The sequence below is a fragment of the Zonotrichia leucophrys genome, chromosome 7, assembly GCF_028769735.1.
Source record: "Zonotrichia leucophrys gambelii isolate GWCS_2022_RI chromosome 7, RI_Zleu_2.0, whole genome shotgun sequence".
NCBI lineage: Eukaryota > Metazoa > Chordata > Aves > Passeriformes > Passerellidae > Zonotrichia > Zonotrichia leucophrys.
The window spans coordinates 19,470,687-19,485,865 of record NC_088177.1 but is presented as its reverse complement, the minus strand read 5'-3'; the positions used below and the strand labels follow the sequence as shown (position 1 = coordinate 19,485,865).

General features: G+C 41.2%; 1 protein-coding gene across 1 annotated transcript; it reads left to right on the top strand.

Annotated features, from left to right (window-relative positions):
- Positions 1–35: 35 nt before the first annotated feature.
- Positions 36–8,000, top strand: WDR12 (WD repeat domain 12). The gene is made up of 13 exons (XM_064718852.1): positions 36–178; positions 260–354; positions 1,397–1,491; positions 2,137–2,243; positions 3,061–3,176; positions 3,569–3,723; positions 4,375–4,420; positions 4,608–4,693; positions 4,860–5,000; positions 5,111–5,216; positions 6,108–6,240; positions 6,756–6,828; positions 7,536–8,000. Exons 1-13 carry the CDS (start codon positions 138–140, stop codon positions 7,611–7,613), a joined length of 1,272 nt encoding a protein of 423 aa, XP_064574922.1. The 5' UTR covers positions 36–137; the 3' UTR covers positions 7,614–8,000.
- The last annotated feature ends 7,179 nt before the right edge of the window (positions 8,001–15,179 follow it).

Genomic DNA, 15,179 nt, shown 5'->3' with positions numbered 1-15,179 from the left:
GCGCGGGGGGCGCCGGGAAGGCGGCGGCGCGCGGCCTCTCGGGAGCGCGGCGGGCGCGCGGCACGCGGGCGGCGCGCGGTCCCGCGGGGGGCTCGGCCGGGGCGCGCCGCGACACGTGCTCGGTGCCGGCGACAGCCATGGCGCAGCTCACGGCGCGGTTCCGCACCGAGAACCGCAGGTGAGCGGCCTCCCCTGCCGGGCCGGGGGTGGGTTCGGGAGCGGGTGACGCGGAGGCGGTAACGGAGCGCTGTGCCCGCAGGTTCGCCGTGGAGGATGTGCCCTTCTCGGTGCCCGCGACCTCCGAGACCACCGACCTCAGCCATCTCATCAACAAGCTGCTGGCCGCAGCGCACGGTAGGTGCCGCGGCCGGGGCGGCCCCTCGGAGCCCGGCGTGCCCCGTGTCCCCAGGCCGGGCCCGGCCCCGGCCCCGCGCGGGCTGTCACAGCCGGCGGCACCCGCGGGCCCCGAGCCGGTCCTGCCCCGCCGCTGTGGCCCGGCTGCCTGCCGTGAGGCAATCCGGGAATTGATGTGAATGAAACGCTGCGGTACCGGCGCTGCCGGGCATTCCCAGAGAGATGGAGCACAGGCTGGAATGCTCTGTGTGCCCGGCACCACAGGCCAGGCTGCCGCAGCAGATGGGAATGGAAGTGTTGCCCCAAACCTGGCACAAGATCTCATGAAACCAGAGGTTTCGTTTTTATAACAGCCTTTAAGAAAACTCACCTATTCTGTCGGTGCTGAAATGGGCCGACTGACTTGAAAGCTGATCTGGGAAAGCCACTTGTGCTATGTTGCTGGAAAATCCCATTTTCTATAAGAAAATGGGTCAGTGGTATTATACCCTGCTTCTTGAACCTTTTGCAAGTTGCTTTCAACCCGTGACATTGCAAACAATTCTGAACAGAAAACTGGTCCGCAGTGCAGTGCTTCTAACAAAATGCAGAGCCTTTGTCATTTATGCCATTAAAAAGGGAGAAAGACGAACCAAAAGTTCTTAGAATTTTCCTACTGTTGCCACAAATACAGGGCTCTAGCTGGTAGTAATGAGAATGGCAAGATCCCTACAGAACAGTCAGGAAGCACCACTGGGGTTTGATTACACAGAGCTACAGAGAAAATACAATAAGAGGCAAACAACTCTTTGAACCCCAACAGCAAATTTTCCTTCCTCTTACATAATCCTGTAGAAGTAAAGGGCTGCTCACTTAAAACTGGGAGAAGAAACTAATTGGTTGGGGTTTTTGTTCTTGTTGTCATTTGTTTTGGGGTTGTTTATGTTTGGGTCTTTTTTAAACTCTTCCTGGCTCCATTTCCTGAATTCACAAAATTATACCATTCTTGACAGTGACAAATAAATAGTGACACCTGAACATTGATTTTCCCCATTTGTTTCAGAGGATCACAAGTATGTGGAATTTGACTTCCTCATCAATGGCCAGTTCTTGCGGTTGCCGCTGGTCACACACATGGAAATGGAAAACATTTCCACAGTAAGTCATACTCAGTGTCTCTCCTTCTTGGGCAGTAGAACATATTTAGCCAGTTTGCTTCAATCTGATTTAGATATTACACTGTTGGCTGGGTAGATTTCCTTGCTCAGTTTCATTTCTTTTCTTTCCCAGGAGAATTCCCTATATTTTTAAATCTATTACAAACTGCAGTGATTAGAGACTACAGACAGAGCAGTGCAAGGATGTTATCCAATCTGTTGTCTGTGTACAGTTCAGAGGGAAATTCTTCTCTTATTCAGTTCATCATTAATACATTTTTGTCTCTTATGGTGGGGGATAATGGGGATGTTTAATATTACCTCTAGAAAATGTTGCAGTGTTTTAGACACCAGTTTTGTATTAGTAAATGTAGAAGAAGAGAAATGTAAGAAGACTGAAATCACTTGCTTTTGCTTCTAGCTTGCTATTAATAGTAATTTGATAAAATGATGGAAATCAATGTAATTCACACTTTTTTTCTAAATATTTTTGTTGTACTGATGTGGCAAAGGACTTGGATACCAAGACCTTTGCTCAATAAACTTGTATATTTGTGCCACACTACAGTTAAATTTTACTGTTAAGTGATTAAAAAAACCAAAACCATTCTACATCACTAAATAAGTATTTTGTCTGTGAGCTCAGGAAGAAGTGGTGGAAATAGAGTATGTGGAGAAATACATGGCCCCTCAGCCAGAAGAATGCATCTTCCACGATGACTGGATCAGTTCTGTTCAAGCCACTGAAGAATGGTACCACACTAAGCCAGTTCTAAGTTTTGTCTTGCTTATTCATGTTCCTCCCTGGTATCAAATAGAGTGGTATTTTCTCTTTAATAATCCTTTGGGTGGTTTTTTTTTCCTCTTTGCTTTTTTTTTTTTAACCTGTCAAGTGAGCTACTTGCTTTTGTAAGCGGTTCGCTTGTTATACTGTCACAACAGTGACTTTAACACAGGTAGAAAGCAGCTAGAGACACTGAACTTGAGATATTGCTTAAACAAATGAACAAAATAAATGCTGTTTAGTATCCTTTTTCTTAAAGGAAAACAAGTTTTCCTCATTACTCTTTTTTGCTTAAACCCTTGACTTCCAACATGACACCCATCAGCAACAAATAGAATAGCTTGCCTTTCTCCAGAGATTTTCCTGAAAAGAAGCCAAAGAGGCATAATTGCCTTTTTCTACTGAATTTTCACATTTATTTCCCAATGAGCTTGGTAATGTTCATATCTTAAATAGAGATTTGAAAATGCTTTGAGAACCTCTGGCAACATAGTAAAACTAACAAATTGAGTTTTGAATTACGTAAATTGTATAAGGGATATTAAGTCACATCAACCAGAACATGCAGTACTCTCACTGCTTGTCTTTCTAGCCTGTACTCTTGGCCTCCCAGTTGCAAGGCTTTAACAAAGCTTTGCTATGTAGCAAAAAAATATTTGTTCCTCTTTCATGCTATTTCTTTTAAACCAGTTACTCTGCTAATAGTTTTGCCACGTTTCTGGTTGAGGCTTTATTTCATAAAAACATTTGTTGGGCTTAAAGATGTTTCCAATGCTGTACCTGTAGGATATTAACTGGCTGCTACGACCAGACTGCTCGGATCTGGTCTGTGGAGGGAAAATCCATCACCACAATAGCTGGGCACACAGAAGTAGTGAAGGATGTGGCGTGGGTGAAGCAAGGTCAGTATATATAGCAGGGGGATAGTAGTGGTTTGATTTACTGGGGGGGAATGTTAGCATTCCTTAACTATGAATATTTAATTGTCTAAATGTAATTATTTAAATCTCTGTCAACAGTGTAAGAAATTAAGTCATGGTGTGCAGAAAATAGTCCTTTGACAATAATGAATACAGTCACTTTAAGATGGTTGTTTTCTATCCACCCTGCAGTCTCCATTAGCAAATGCTGGTGTATATGTAGTTATAGTAACTGTACTTGCAGGGCAACATGATGTGAACTGAAGCACATATAAGTTTCTGTCTATCTGCTATTTCCTCTAGGATTAGAATAATTATTTATAAAAACCTTGGAAAGCTGAGTTGGGCATGAGTGTAACTTTTTTCTTCCTCAGATAGTTTATCATGCCTGTTACTCAGTGCTTCCATGGACCAAACTATCCTGCTCTGGGAGTGGAACATGGAGAAAAACAAAGTGAAAGCCCTTCACTGCTGCAGGGGACACGCTGGCAGTGTCGAGTCCGTGGCTGTTGATTGCACAAGAACCAAAGTGAGTGACTTCTGGAAAGAAACCTTAGTGGATTGGGATTTAGCAGCTTGTACCTCAAAAATTCTGGTTTTGTCCTTGCATGGGTATTCATCATCATGATTTTATGATAAAGTGATAATTTCCCAGTTTTGTTATGAGTGGTGGTTATTGAGGATTAAGAGTGTCACATCAGTGCTAAGCCATAGAATCACAAAATCATTTCATTTAGAAAACAAGTTAAAATTTAAATGCATGAGAATTGTATGCTATAATGAAGTATTTTCAAATTTGACCTAAATTTTCATGGCAGTTTTGGTGGGAAAAAAGTTTCCAGAGTTCTTGGAAAAAGCAGGTGATAAAGAGGTTCTTTCCCTTCACCCAGGAATTCAACAGTTATGAGCACTCCTACCAAAGGTGGAGTGACTGCTCCCAGCTTGACTCAATATCAGACAGTTTAAAGTCAAACTTTTTGGTGCTGAAGGAAATAGGTATTCTGTAGATATTTTTCCTACAAAGGAAGTAGAAAGAATAATTTGATGTATGCCAAACATTTTGGGGGGGATTTTAGGAGCCCAGCACTGTTATTTGTGTGTCAGAACCCATTTTTCAAGCCGGTCTCTCTTCCAAGGTCCATCTGAATCAACATTTAACAAAATGTTTCTGTTCATACAGTTCTGCAGTGGATCCTGGGATAAGATGTTAAAGATCTGGTCTGCAGGTAAGATGTAAGTTTGTAAAGTTATACATCACTGCTGAGTTACTGGTTTAGTTAATTACACAGTTTCAGATCTTGTTATCAGCTGCATGATGGCTGTAGGCACCATAAATATGGGGATTTGCTTAATTACTTACATGGAGATGGAATTCAAAAATCTGTAGCTCAAGTCTCCTGTCTTCTGTCCCAGTACCTACAGATGAAGAGGATGAAATGGAAGAAGCAGCTAACAGACCACGGAAAAAGCAGAAAACTGAACAGCTTGGACTAACAAGGGTAAGATGAGCTCTGCGTTTGTCCAGGATTTTTCTTTAGAAGTGTAGCCACAGCAAATAATTTTTCTTTGCTGAAGGTGACTTTAAAACTGCTGGTATGTCTCAGGGCAATCAGACTCTTTTATTTGTTTGATAACTGACTCAAATCTGTCCCCATTGTATTTTAGACTCCCCTGGCAACCCTGTCTGGCCACATAGAAGCCATCTCCTCTGTGCTGTGGACAGATGCTGAAGAAATTTGCAGCGCATCATGGGACCACACCATTAAACTCTGGGATGCTGAGACTGGAGATCTCAAATCCACTTTGGTGAGATCATTATACTCGGACTGTAGGTTAGCTGAGTCCAGCTCAGAGAAAAAGAAAAAGCTGTGTAAAATAGTAGCTCCTGTCTTAGTTACTATTTTCTTTGCTGACAGACAGGAAACAAAGTGTTTAACTCTGTCTCCTACTCCCCCCTGTGTCGCCGCCTTGCATCAGGGAGCACCGACAGACATATCAGGCTGTGGGATCCTCGCAGCAAAGGTGAGCTAAACGTGGTGCTCTCAAAGGTGTTCTTCAGAATCAGAACTTTGTCCTGTCAAGAGACATCTCACAAACTTTTCTGGTCCCTCTGCTTGGAACCAGCCATTTGGGGGCTTTTATTAAATACAAAACTTACATCTATTTCCTGTATTCTGGTGCAAGACTTGTTTTAATGTCTTACCTAGGAATTTAGAAATTATCCTTTTTTTTTTAACTTACTAATGAATGTCAACTGTGCAGTTGCAGAATGGATTTTTTTTGTAAGGTTCAGGCTGAGGCTGGTCTGATGACCATTAAAGTGAAACAGTAATCACTTGGACATGGTACCATATTTCATAAACAGATGGAATTACAGATATTATGGCTAAGCCTATCAGATTTATTGTCACAGACACATTTCATAGAATGGTCTGGGTTGGAAAGGACCTTAAAGATCATCTACTTCCAACCCTCCTGCCCTGGGCAGGGACTTCTTCCACCAGAGCAGATTGCTCAGAGCCCCACACAGCCTGGCCTTGAACACTTCCCTTTTTGTAGGTACCGGAAGGCCACAAATAGTAAATAACATTTACTTGTTTAGCTTCTGTAAATCTAATCCAAAATTCATCAGCATATTACATGTTATTAATAAAAGTAATTTTTTGGTTGATTAAAATAAAATCTTTGAAAGGAAAATTTAGTGACAAGAAAATACATTTTGAGTGGTTTCAGGTTGGTTTCTTTTTTGTTTGGTTGGTTTTCATTCCCAGAACTTGTATGGCTTAACATTTTTGATCACTTTATTTAGAGTTCACTTAATTTGAACTGCAATTGCACTGGATTTTGTATACACCTTCAAATGCTGGTTTCAGCATCTGCTGATGTCTGTGTTTTTTTCCTCCTTCCATTCAGATGGCTCCTTGGTTCTCCTGTCCCTGACTTCTCACACAGGCTGGGTGACATCTGTGAAGTGGTCACCTACCCACGAGCACCAGCTGATCTCTGGTTCTTTGGACAACATTGTGAAGCTTTGGGACACAAGGAGGTAAAATACACCTGTGTTTGTTGTTGTGCAAAGGCACATAAGCTTACAGGGTGAGCTACCCCTCATGAAATAGCAAAAGCAGTCAGTCAGTGGAAACACCTGTGGCATTTGTGAAAACCCTCTAGGTTTTGGAAGTCAACCATAAAAGGGAGAAAAATACTTGTAGGCTACCACAGGGCTGGAAAGTTTATGCTGTTGAGCAGCATCTACACATGGAAGAAGGAAGCTGTAATAAATTCTTCCCAACAAGTAATTGAATTTCAGTCTCAAAGTTGTTTGCAAGCAGATGAAAAATGTTGTTGCTTTCCTCTTCGGGGATGTAGGAGAGGAAAATACTGATGTGATTGGCTCTGGGGAAAGCAGAGGAAGCATCACAGATGGTCAATGTCTGTACTCTCTCCAAGTGTTTATAACTGCTTGATCACATCTGTTTGATAGCATTGGGATAGCATTTCTCCCTGGGAGCAGTTGTTGTCTGCGATTGCTCACGTAACTTCAAACCTGTTTTTCACCAGTTGCAAAGCTCCTCTGTATGACTTGGCTGCTCATGAAGACAAGGTTTTGTGCGTGGACTGGGCAGAAGCGGGGGTAAGAATCTGAAGAGCAAGTTACTTGATTTATATGCATGATGTTTAAGAAGAGAGCTAAGAGCAGTCATGGGCTGTTTCCTCCTTATGGTTAAAGCTAGAAGAGAACAGGCAGCTGTAGTTGTGCTGTGTTTGATGTCTGGTGGTGATGTCCCAGGCATTGCAGTGTCCCCACACTCTGCAAAGGGGAAAGGTGGGAGCAGGAGCTCTGTGGCTTTAACTGAGCATTTTTGTCTCTCTAAACAAGAAGAGACAAGAACAGCACTCTCAGAGAACACATGTTGCAAGGTAGCCTCCCACCATGGGGACTAAAGCATGAAGCAAAGCTGGGGCCTGGCCATCAGTACATGTAGAAGGGGAAACTGTAGAATCCTCTAGAGCAAGCTGTTCTGCTACTGCAGTGGTACACACATATTTAAAATTACCAAAACCCCCATTCTGTGAATGTTCAAAATTCTCAGTGTGGCTCCTGTTCACTGTAAAAGTCAGGAAAAGCTTTAGCAGCTTTCCTACACAAGTTTCACTTCTAATTATAAGAGGAGAGCAAGAGAAAGTTGCTTCTGCACTCTGATTCTGGGATTTAGTCATGCATTAATAGTTCATTATTCACTGCTGCTTTTTATAAAGGAAAGAAAAACTGAGTCCTTAACTTCTGTGTACTTATTTTGCTTAGTTCTGATATTAATCACAGTTTCCTTCTCTCATCAGTTGTTACTGAGTGGAGGAGCAGACAACAAACTGTATTGCTACAGATACCCAGCTACAGCCTCTGATGTTGGGGCATGAAGGTCAACAGCCAGAAGACTTTTTTTAAAAAGAATGATTTTTGCAGCAGTTGCTCTCTATTAGCATCTCTACACAATCAACTTCTGAAGAAGGGAGGAGTTTGTTGCTCAGAGAGCTGTTCCTGGTTTTGTATTGGTAACCTATATCCATACTTGTCACAGAAAAATAGCAAAGCCCAAATGGGATTCATGTGAAACAAAGCAAAGGTAATTTCCTCCCTTTTGGATGGCTTTGAATTAACATCTTTTAAATTACTATTTGTATAGCCCTTTTAATAAGAAGTAAACTGTTTGCTGTTACTTACAGAAAAGCTACTCAATGACTAAATTATTTTTTGAGTTTACCTGCTTTATGTTGGCAAAAAAAATAAAAGTTTTATCAACAGTTCATTGGTTTAATGTGCCATTTCAGATAAAAATGAGATTTCAGCTCTCCTCTCAGTCTGGCTGTTGACAGTTCTTATGATTTAGTCCTTAATTAAGAACGCAGGCTTCTTTCTAGGATGAAGACTTGGTATGTATGCAGTATAAATAGCATACATTTATATGATGATATACAGGAACTTGACGGATTTATTGGCAGATGAAATATTCTGTATTTTAGTGGCTCATAAATTAGGGTTGTAGATTATAAGAATGCCAGCCTTGCACCACAGTACTTGTTGTGCTGCAGACACTGATGTGCTGTGTTGGACCTAAGGATGTGTAGAAACAATGGTGAATCACACAGAGAAGGCAGAAGTAGAAGGAATTTGTTCTTACAAAGAAGAGATGCAAAAAGTTGCAATAGCTTTTAGGTTGATAGAGAATAAGCACTATTCAAACATGCTCAATTTCTCTGCTGGTGGTTTTGCTTTGAGTTCAGCATTCAAATGCAAAAGCTTTGCTGCAGTTTGTTAGATTACATACATGTGCTGTTCAAGCAGCACCCTGTTAAACTGTGTGCAGACCTCACTTGAATATCCTCGCCAGAGCCTTGGCTTCCCATCAGTGTAACACCTGCACAGCACTAACAAGTCAAATGCTAAATTAATAACTGTTCTTTGAAGAGTGGGAACTCTGATCTCCAGGTTTATAATATAGACATTTATATATATATATATATCATTATATATAGACTATATATATACTTCATATATAGTTCTGAGTAAGGAGTTTTAAGAAATATCAAAGAGCAAAACTGGTGAAAATGGCAACGGACAGGGTAAGGATGTCTGATCTCTTTGCTCTGCAAGTGGAAGTACTGCAACTAACAACTTATATGTCTAAAGACTCATTAAAGCAAGGTAAATAAGCTTAATATGGTTTTCTTGCCTGTTGCCTTCTGATACAAGGCAGGCGGCCTGGTTTCAGGAAACAGCACGGCGACCCCCTTCCCCGGGGTCGCTCGGGCCTAAGAAACACGCGGACACCAATATGGTGGAGGATCAAAGGCCTTTATTCTCTCTTCCCGTGGGGTTTTATAGTCAGGTGAGGGTCTGTCCTTACCATCTATGGTTAGTAGGGGATGGAAAGTTACCTGGGCAAGTGGAAAGTTACCGGAATCGGTTTAGGGGCTACATTCCTATGTTAATTTTCTTATCTAAGGGGACAGGGGCCCTGTCTTCCCGTAACATCACGAGATCTTCCGAACGCCAGGCCCTATCTGCTACACTTGCCTTCCCAGAAAGATTTACAAAACACTTCTTAAAAAAGATTGTTACCTGAAGTGTCAGCTTCTCTTAGACTAATATCATTTAGACTCAAGCAAACCCAGTGGCATTAGTTGTTTTAATTTCAGTGAATCCATCAGATCTATTGTTACCTGTAAAAAATACACAGAAGGTATCTAAGAAGGTAGGTTTTCATAGACCAGAGTGAAAAGCAGGAGCATTTTTATACCCTTCTCTTGTCTGGAAAAGTACTGTGGCAAAGGAACAGCCACAGAAGGAACTAAGTAAACCATATTAACATGAGTGATACCAGTGTGAGTACAATGTATTTTTGGAATATATCTGTATTACCACTGTCCATAAATTATCCTGAAACCAAGACATTTTACATTTGGCAGACAGTTCTTTCGGTAACCTGTAATCTTATATAAAATGTTTTAATAAGACTTTTGAACATGCAGTCCTTCCATTTAAAATAAACATGTGAAATTACAGTGATCAACATTAGTTGATTTTAAAACTGCAGAAGAACTGAGTCAAAAACATGGTAATCCAGAGTCAAGGTGTTGATGGTGACTCTACTCACAAAAAATAATTCTTTCCTCCTCTGAAAACCATTTATGCATATCCCTAGTGCCCTAGTAGCATAATACAAAACCATAAAGGATTTTTATGTACTAACTGCCAATTGTGCTTAAATATAAAAGTGATTCTACAAGGGAGGGGAACAAAGGCAATCAGCTACTGCAAGATTGATCTACATTTGTTTTTTTATTGATGGGAGGTGGGGATAGGTTTGTTTTTGAGAGGCTGTGCAATGCACATTGTTCTATTTCTATATTTTCATTCTGCACTGACGCCTGGCATGAACTGTCCACCAGCACACGTGTGCTGCCTCTAAACACAGTTCAAACACCACCATGCACTGACACACATTGAAAGCATTAGCTCAAGACAAGGTTTCACCTGCTTGGTCCCTGGCTTAGTGTCACATTTGCATTTTCTCTTCATGTGTTTCCTTTTACCTAGCTGGTTCTTTCAGCTTTCTTCTTGCTTTGAGAATTTCATCTTTGCTTCTGGATGGCTGCCATCCCTTCCCTACAGCCAGCCCTGGCAGAGCACTGGTTTTTCTCTCTTGTTGGCATTTGGATTTTTTAATCTGTCTTCTCTCAACTGCACCACTGAATTAAAAACAAGGGAAGGGGGAAGGAAACATTAAGTAAAGTAAATATTCCAGTGACACACAACCTGAATGTGTGTGTGTGGATAATGTGGACACAGGAGTTTGGGCCAGCAGTGCAGATCTCCAGCCAGCCCTGCTCTGCCCATCCCTTTCCACTACAGTCCAGAGCCCAAGGTGAGGTTTGTCCTTGGTGAAGATAAACTTACTGAAGTTTTGATGGGTTTTGTACAGGCTGATAAATTTCCAGGATAAACACAACATACTCCTCTAGATTTTAGCATGCATACCTTAGGAAACAGATCTAACCACATATGCTTAAAGTGACTTCTGCAATTTAAACAAAAGTGTTTCACTGAGATCAGAAGGAAGCACAAAGATAAAGGAATGCACTTTAAATGAAAACTCCTAAAATGTGAGGGTTTCTCCTGAATATTCTGACACTTCTGCATCAGAAAGCACTAGATAGGCACATGCACACATTCCCCAAAGGAAAACCACACTTTTGTTACACTCTTATGTTAGTTTAAGTCTTATTAAATGTGGATAGAACTTGAAGAATTGCAGAATTTTTAAAGGTATTCTCATTACTGAATTAATGGAGGGCACAAATTATCTCCAAAATTGTGTGATGATAAACATGATTCTCAAAAAAGCAAACAACCCCTCCAAACAACAAGCAAAAGTCCCAAACAAGCACAAGATGTGATTTAGGCTGATCTGTTCCATGACCTCTCTGAAATTTCAGCATATGGTCTTTTCCCTTACTGTGGAGAAGGCAAAAGGTTTTATCAGAATAAAACTTAATGAGAACTAGGTAAACACACTTCAGATTTCTACACTCTGTCAGAATGGGGCTGCCAAGCTGGCCCTGACACACCCCAGTCAGGGGTAAGTACAGTTTATGGATTAACACCCTGCTTCAATTTGAGAAGAAGGGTGTTAATCCATAAACTGTATTTATCAAGTGACCTGCACAGATACTTCATTGGCTAACAACAAATTGTAGTAGCTTACATTGCAATTTATATACCAAAAAAAGTACCATCAAGTTTGAATCACCAATTTTGTTTGATGTAAGCTCACTGGCAGATATCTCAAATTACAGGCAGAATTTGGGATGAAATTAGTTGCCATGAAAACCAATTTAAATTGCCCTGTAAATTGCATGAAAAAAGTGGCTTTTCAGCTGCCAGTGAGAAGTTGGCTAAGTCTGCTCTAGGAAAGACAGCTGCTCAGTCTGGATGAGTCTATCAAGCCATCCAAATCAAGACATGTACTGTAGGGAATGCTGAAAACATAACTCAAACCACAAAAATGTAAATTTCTGTAGCAATTTCAGCAATCATACTTGAAACCTTCAAAATGTTGATTTTGCATGTCTTTGCAATCTATTCCATTGGACAACTAGCAGCCTGTGACCAACAGGGGATCTTGGTAGAAAAACACAGTGGAACTAAATAAACATTGAAAGAAATGCTCTGTGATTACTACTTACACTTTCCGTCTATAATGTATAATTTAAGCAAAGAAATTTCTTTAAATGCTTGAAATTACCTCTGAATGCAAACCAGAACTCACAAGAAGCTGTATAGAGAAACATGATAAGCCAGTTATAGCAAAACATCTCAATAATCTATATTGCTTATCCAAAAGTCCCTCCCATCATACTTCCTACTGTCTATGGTCTATAAATTTAGAATAGGGAAGTATTGATCTTCAGTCAGTCCGCAGCTGTTCTAAACTGCTTGTGAAAGACAGCTGAAATCCCTTGGAAGAGCCTTCAGGAAATGCTCAGTGAATTCATTCCTCTCCTTTAACTCTCTCTCTATCCCAGTTCTTGAAAACTATTCAAGTCTGTTATGCACACATGCACAAACCAGAAATCTCTCATGGATTTCTGCTCCCAAGATAGGAAAAAAAAAAAAAAAAGCTGACAAATCACAGAAGAAATACTGGAAATTGATTCATTCACCAAAGAATTAAGATGATTATGTGGTAACATCTGATGCAGAGCTGGATGCCAAATTAGTGATAAACCTATGGACCATGAGGAGAGTCAGTATGAATTAATAGTTGGAATATGAATACATGAAAATGGCTCATTCTCCCAGCCAATAACAAGTACTAGTTACTTTCAACAGGGCACCTTCAGTTGCCTGTATCATTTAAAAAACCCAAAAAATGCTATCAAGTGACAGAATAACATTGTTGTTTTCTGAAGCTGTTCAGCACCAGAGAGAAAGGCAATCTTAATCTATTTTCCCCTCTCAGTGGTGTCACCACCATACCTGTGCACACATCCCTGCACACACATTTGGTGGAACAGCTTAGCAGGTTTGAGTTTGCTTCAGGAACCAAAGAGGTACTGCAGAGTCTGGCAGCCAGGCTGAGAAATCTTTGTCATGTGGCTTTGTTTGGGGATCAGCAGGGTGACAATACCAAATAAGCTACACTCTCCTTTGTTAAAATACTTACAGCATGGAAGGCTAGAGGGTGACATAAATTCCTTGTTTGTGTCATTGCAAGCCTTGGGCACACTGCTGATTGAGCAGTGGACGTGGACACCCAGAGCCATCTGCTCAAAACACAGACTGAACCAAAGTCTGCAAGGTGTGGCATGGCTGTGCATTAGTGGGAAGCGTTGTTCATGCTATGATGCTTGGGATTCACAACAAACTTGTTTTCTAATGTCCCCTGTTGAAAGCCAGTAATTAATTTTCTAATTTAAAGATCAGAAATTTCCATCTCTCTCCCATTCTTTTCCTCACAGGTGTTGCATAAACTTTAGCCCAAGTGTGAAAAGATTTGTGCAAATCTGCAAAAACTTTTTGATCTTAAAAAAACAAAAAGGTCAAAATTTGATAGAATTTCCCCAAGTTCCACTGGAGAGATCTTTTAGGTCTCAGATTGCTAGTTTGTTATTTTGGTGGATTCTGAGCATAGGATGAGCTGTTAGAATTTGCTGACAGTAGGTTTTTAATACTTAGAGTAGAAATCAAGAATACTTTTGATGTTACACAAAAGATCTTGTCTCCATCTTAGATCAACATGCAAATGGTCCTCTTGATATAAGCGTACGATATGCAAGAATAATGGATTTAACAATCATAATGTTTTGCCTTTAGATTTAAGAGTATACAGAGACCTTCAATGGACATTCTCTGCTGTTTTTCAGAACACAGTACATATCTCCTGCAGCTATAATGCTAAACAAAGTGTTTCCTAGATCTAAACAGCACAAATTTGAACAGATCCTGGTTTCAGCTAACCTGCTCTAATTCAGAGCATGTCAGTTAATACAGAGAAGCCTATCCAAATCAATGGCATTAATACAGATTTTCAGAGAAGCTTACATGCAGCCTACCTGTGTGCAATTTACAATAATTAGATCTTGTATCTTAATGTAGCTGAAAACTGAGTCAAACCAATCTCCAAAAAATCAACTACTCCATGTCAGTGAAGGCTTTTCTGACAGGAAACAAATAAGATTTGTCTTCATAGTAACTAAGCTTTGGAAGAATGGTGAGGGGGAGGAGATGATGGTTTTTCTCCTCTTCTAATCCAATCTATTTGAACAGAGGAATCAAAACAACAGCTGTTTAGTACAGTGCTGGCGCCACAGACTCCAGCATGAACTCACCAAAGATGAGGAGATGAGGAGACTACAGCTTCCCTATTTCAGCTTTGCAGTCTCTAGGTTGCTGTGACTTAAAGGTGCAAGTCCAAATGGTCCTGTTAAAAAGCAGCCATGACTTTTGCCAGGAGAGCAGTTTCCAAGCTGTGCACCATCCCACCACACACCACTCTGAACCTCTGCAGTATCCATAGGGATTGCTTGCTACATGTAAACACAGGATTATGAGACAAATCTGACCAGATCATTGTTGAGAATAATATTATACTACATACCAAAGAAGTCTGTCTTAATGAAAGGATTCTCTATTTCTAATACTTTCTCAGCCTGCTGCAGTATAGTTCAGCAACTGAAAAATATTTTCACTTTTGGGATGTCTGAATTGTAATCTCTTATATCTTGGCCAACACATTTGAAGGCAATAATTTTGCTTACCCAGCTCAAGTATAGGTTTTGCCATTTCCTACCATCCTTCTGTATTAATTTTTTATAATTTGTGATATAACAGTTTGTAGGGCTCCTATTAAAAAAAAGTTGGAGAAAAACATAAGCTTTTTTGGTTTCCCTCTGCAGCAGTATCTTCTTGCCATTTAGTCTCCTTATTTTGCTATCCACTCCCTGGTTTATAAGTAAAGTATCTAGCTTCTTATTTCTCACAGGAGCATCAGGATCAAGAAGGTCAAGTCTTCCTCTTTTTAAACAGACCTTTAGGCTAGCACTCCAATACAGCAGACACTCCGGGCTCCCAATGCCATGTCACCATATTTCTCTTCCTACCCGCATTTGAGTCCCTTGTGACAGCAGGGCCAGGGCAGCAGGCTGTATTTACTTTGTCCCACCTTTTGTCAGTGACATTTACTCTGAGTGCCTGTGCTGTTAGTCCCCCCACCCTGAGAGGGCTCCCGAGCACAGAAGAGCAGGGCTGAGTTCCAAGGAAGCCCAGCCCTGGCTCAGAGGCAGCCCTGGCTGCTGACGCCAGCCCTGCAGCACCAGCAGGCCCTGGCAGGGAGCTGCCCGCAGCCAGAGCTCCGCACACCTGTGCCTGAAGCCACCACCCCTCTCCAGGGGCCAATCCTCCCTCCTGGGTGAGCTCAGAAT

What these genes read in the sequence shown, in the direction of transcription:
- WDR12 (XM_064718852.1), top strand. Translation starts at nt 138, where the DNA reads ATGGCGCAGCTCACGGCGCGGTTCCGCACCGAGAACCGCAG. An exon ending in TTCCGCACCGAGAACCGCAG is followed by an intron (nt 179 to 259) that starts GTGAGCGGCCTC and finishes CTGTGCCCGCAG; the next exon opens with GTTCGCCGTGGAGGATGTGC. An exon ending in AACAGCTTGGACTAACAAGG is followed by an intron (nt 4,694 to 4,859) that starts GTAAGATGAGCT and finishes ATTGTATTTTAG; the next exon opens with ACTCCCCTGGCAACCCTGTC.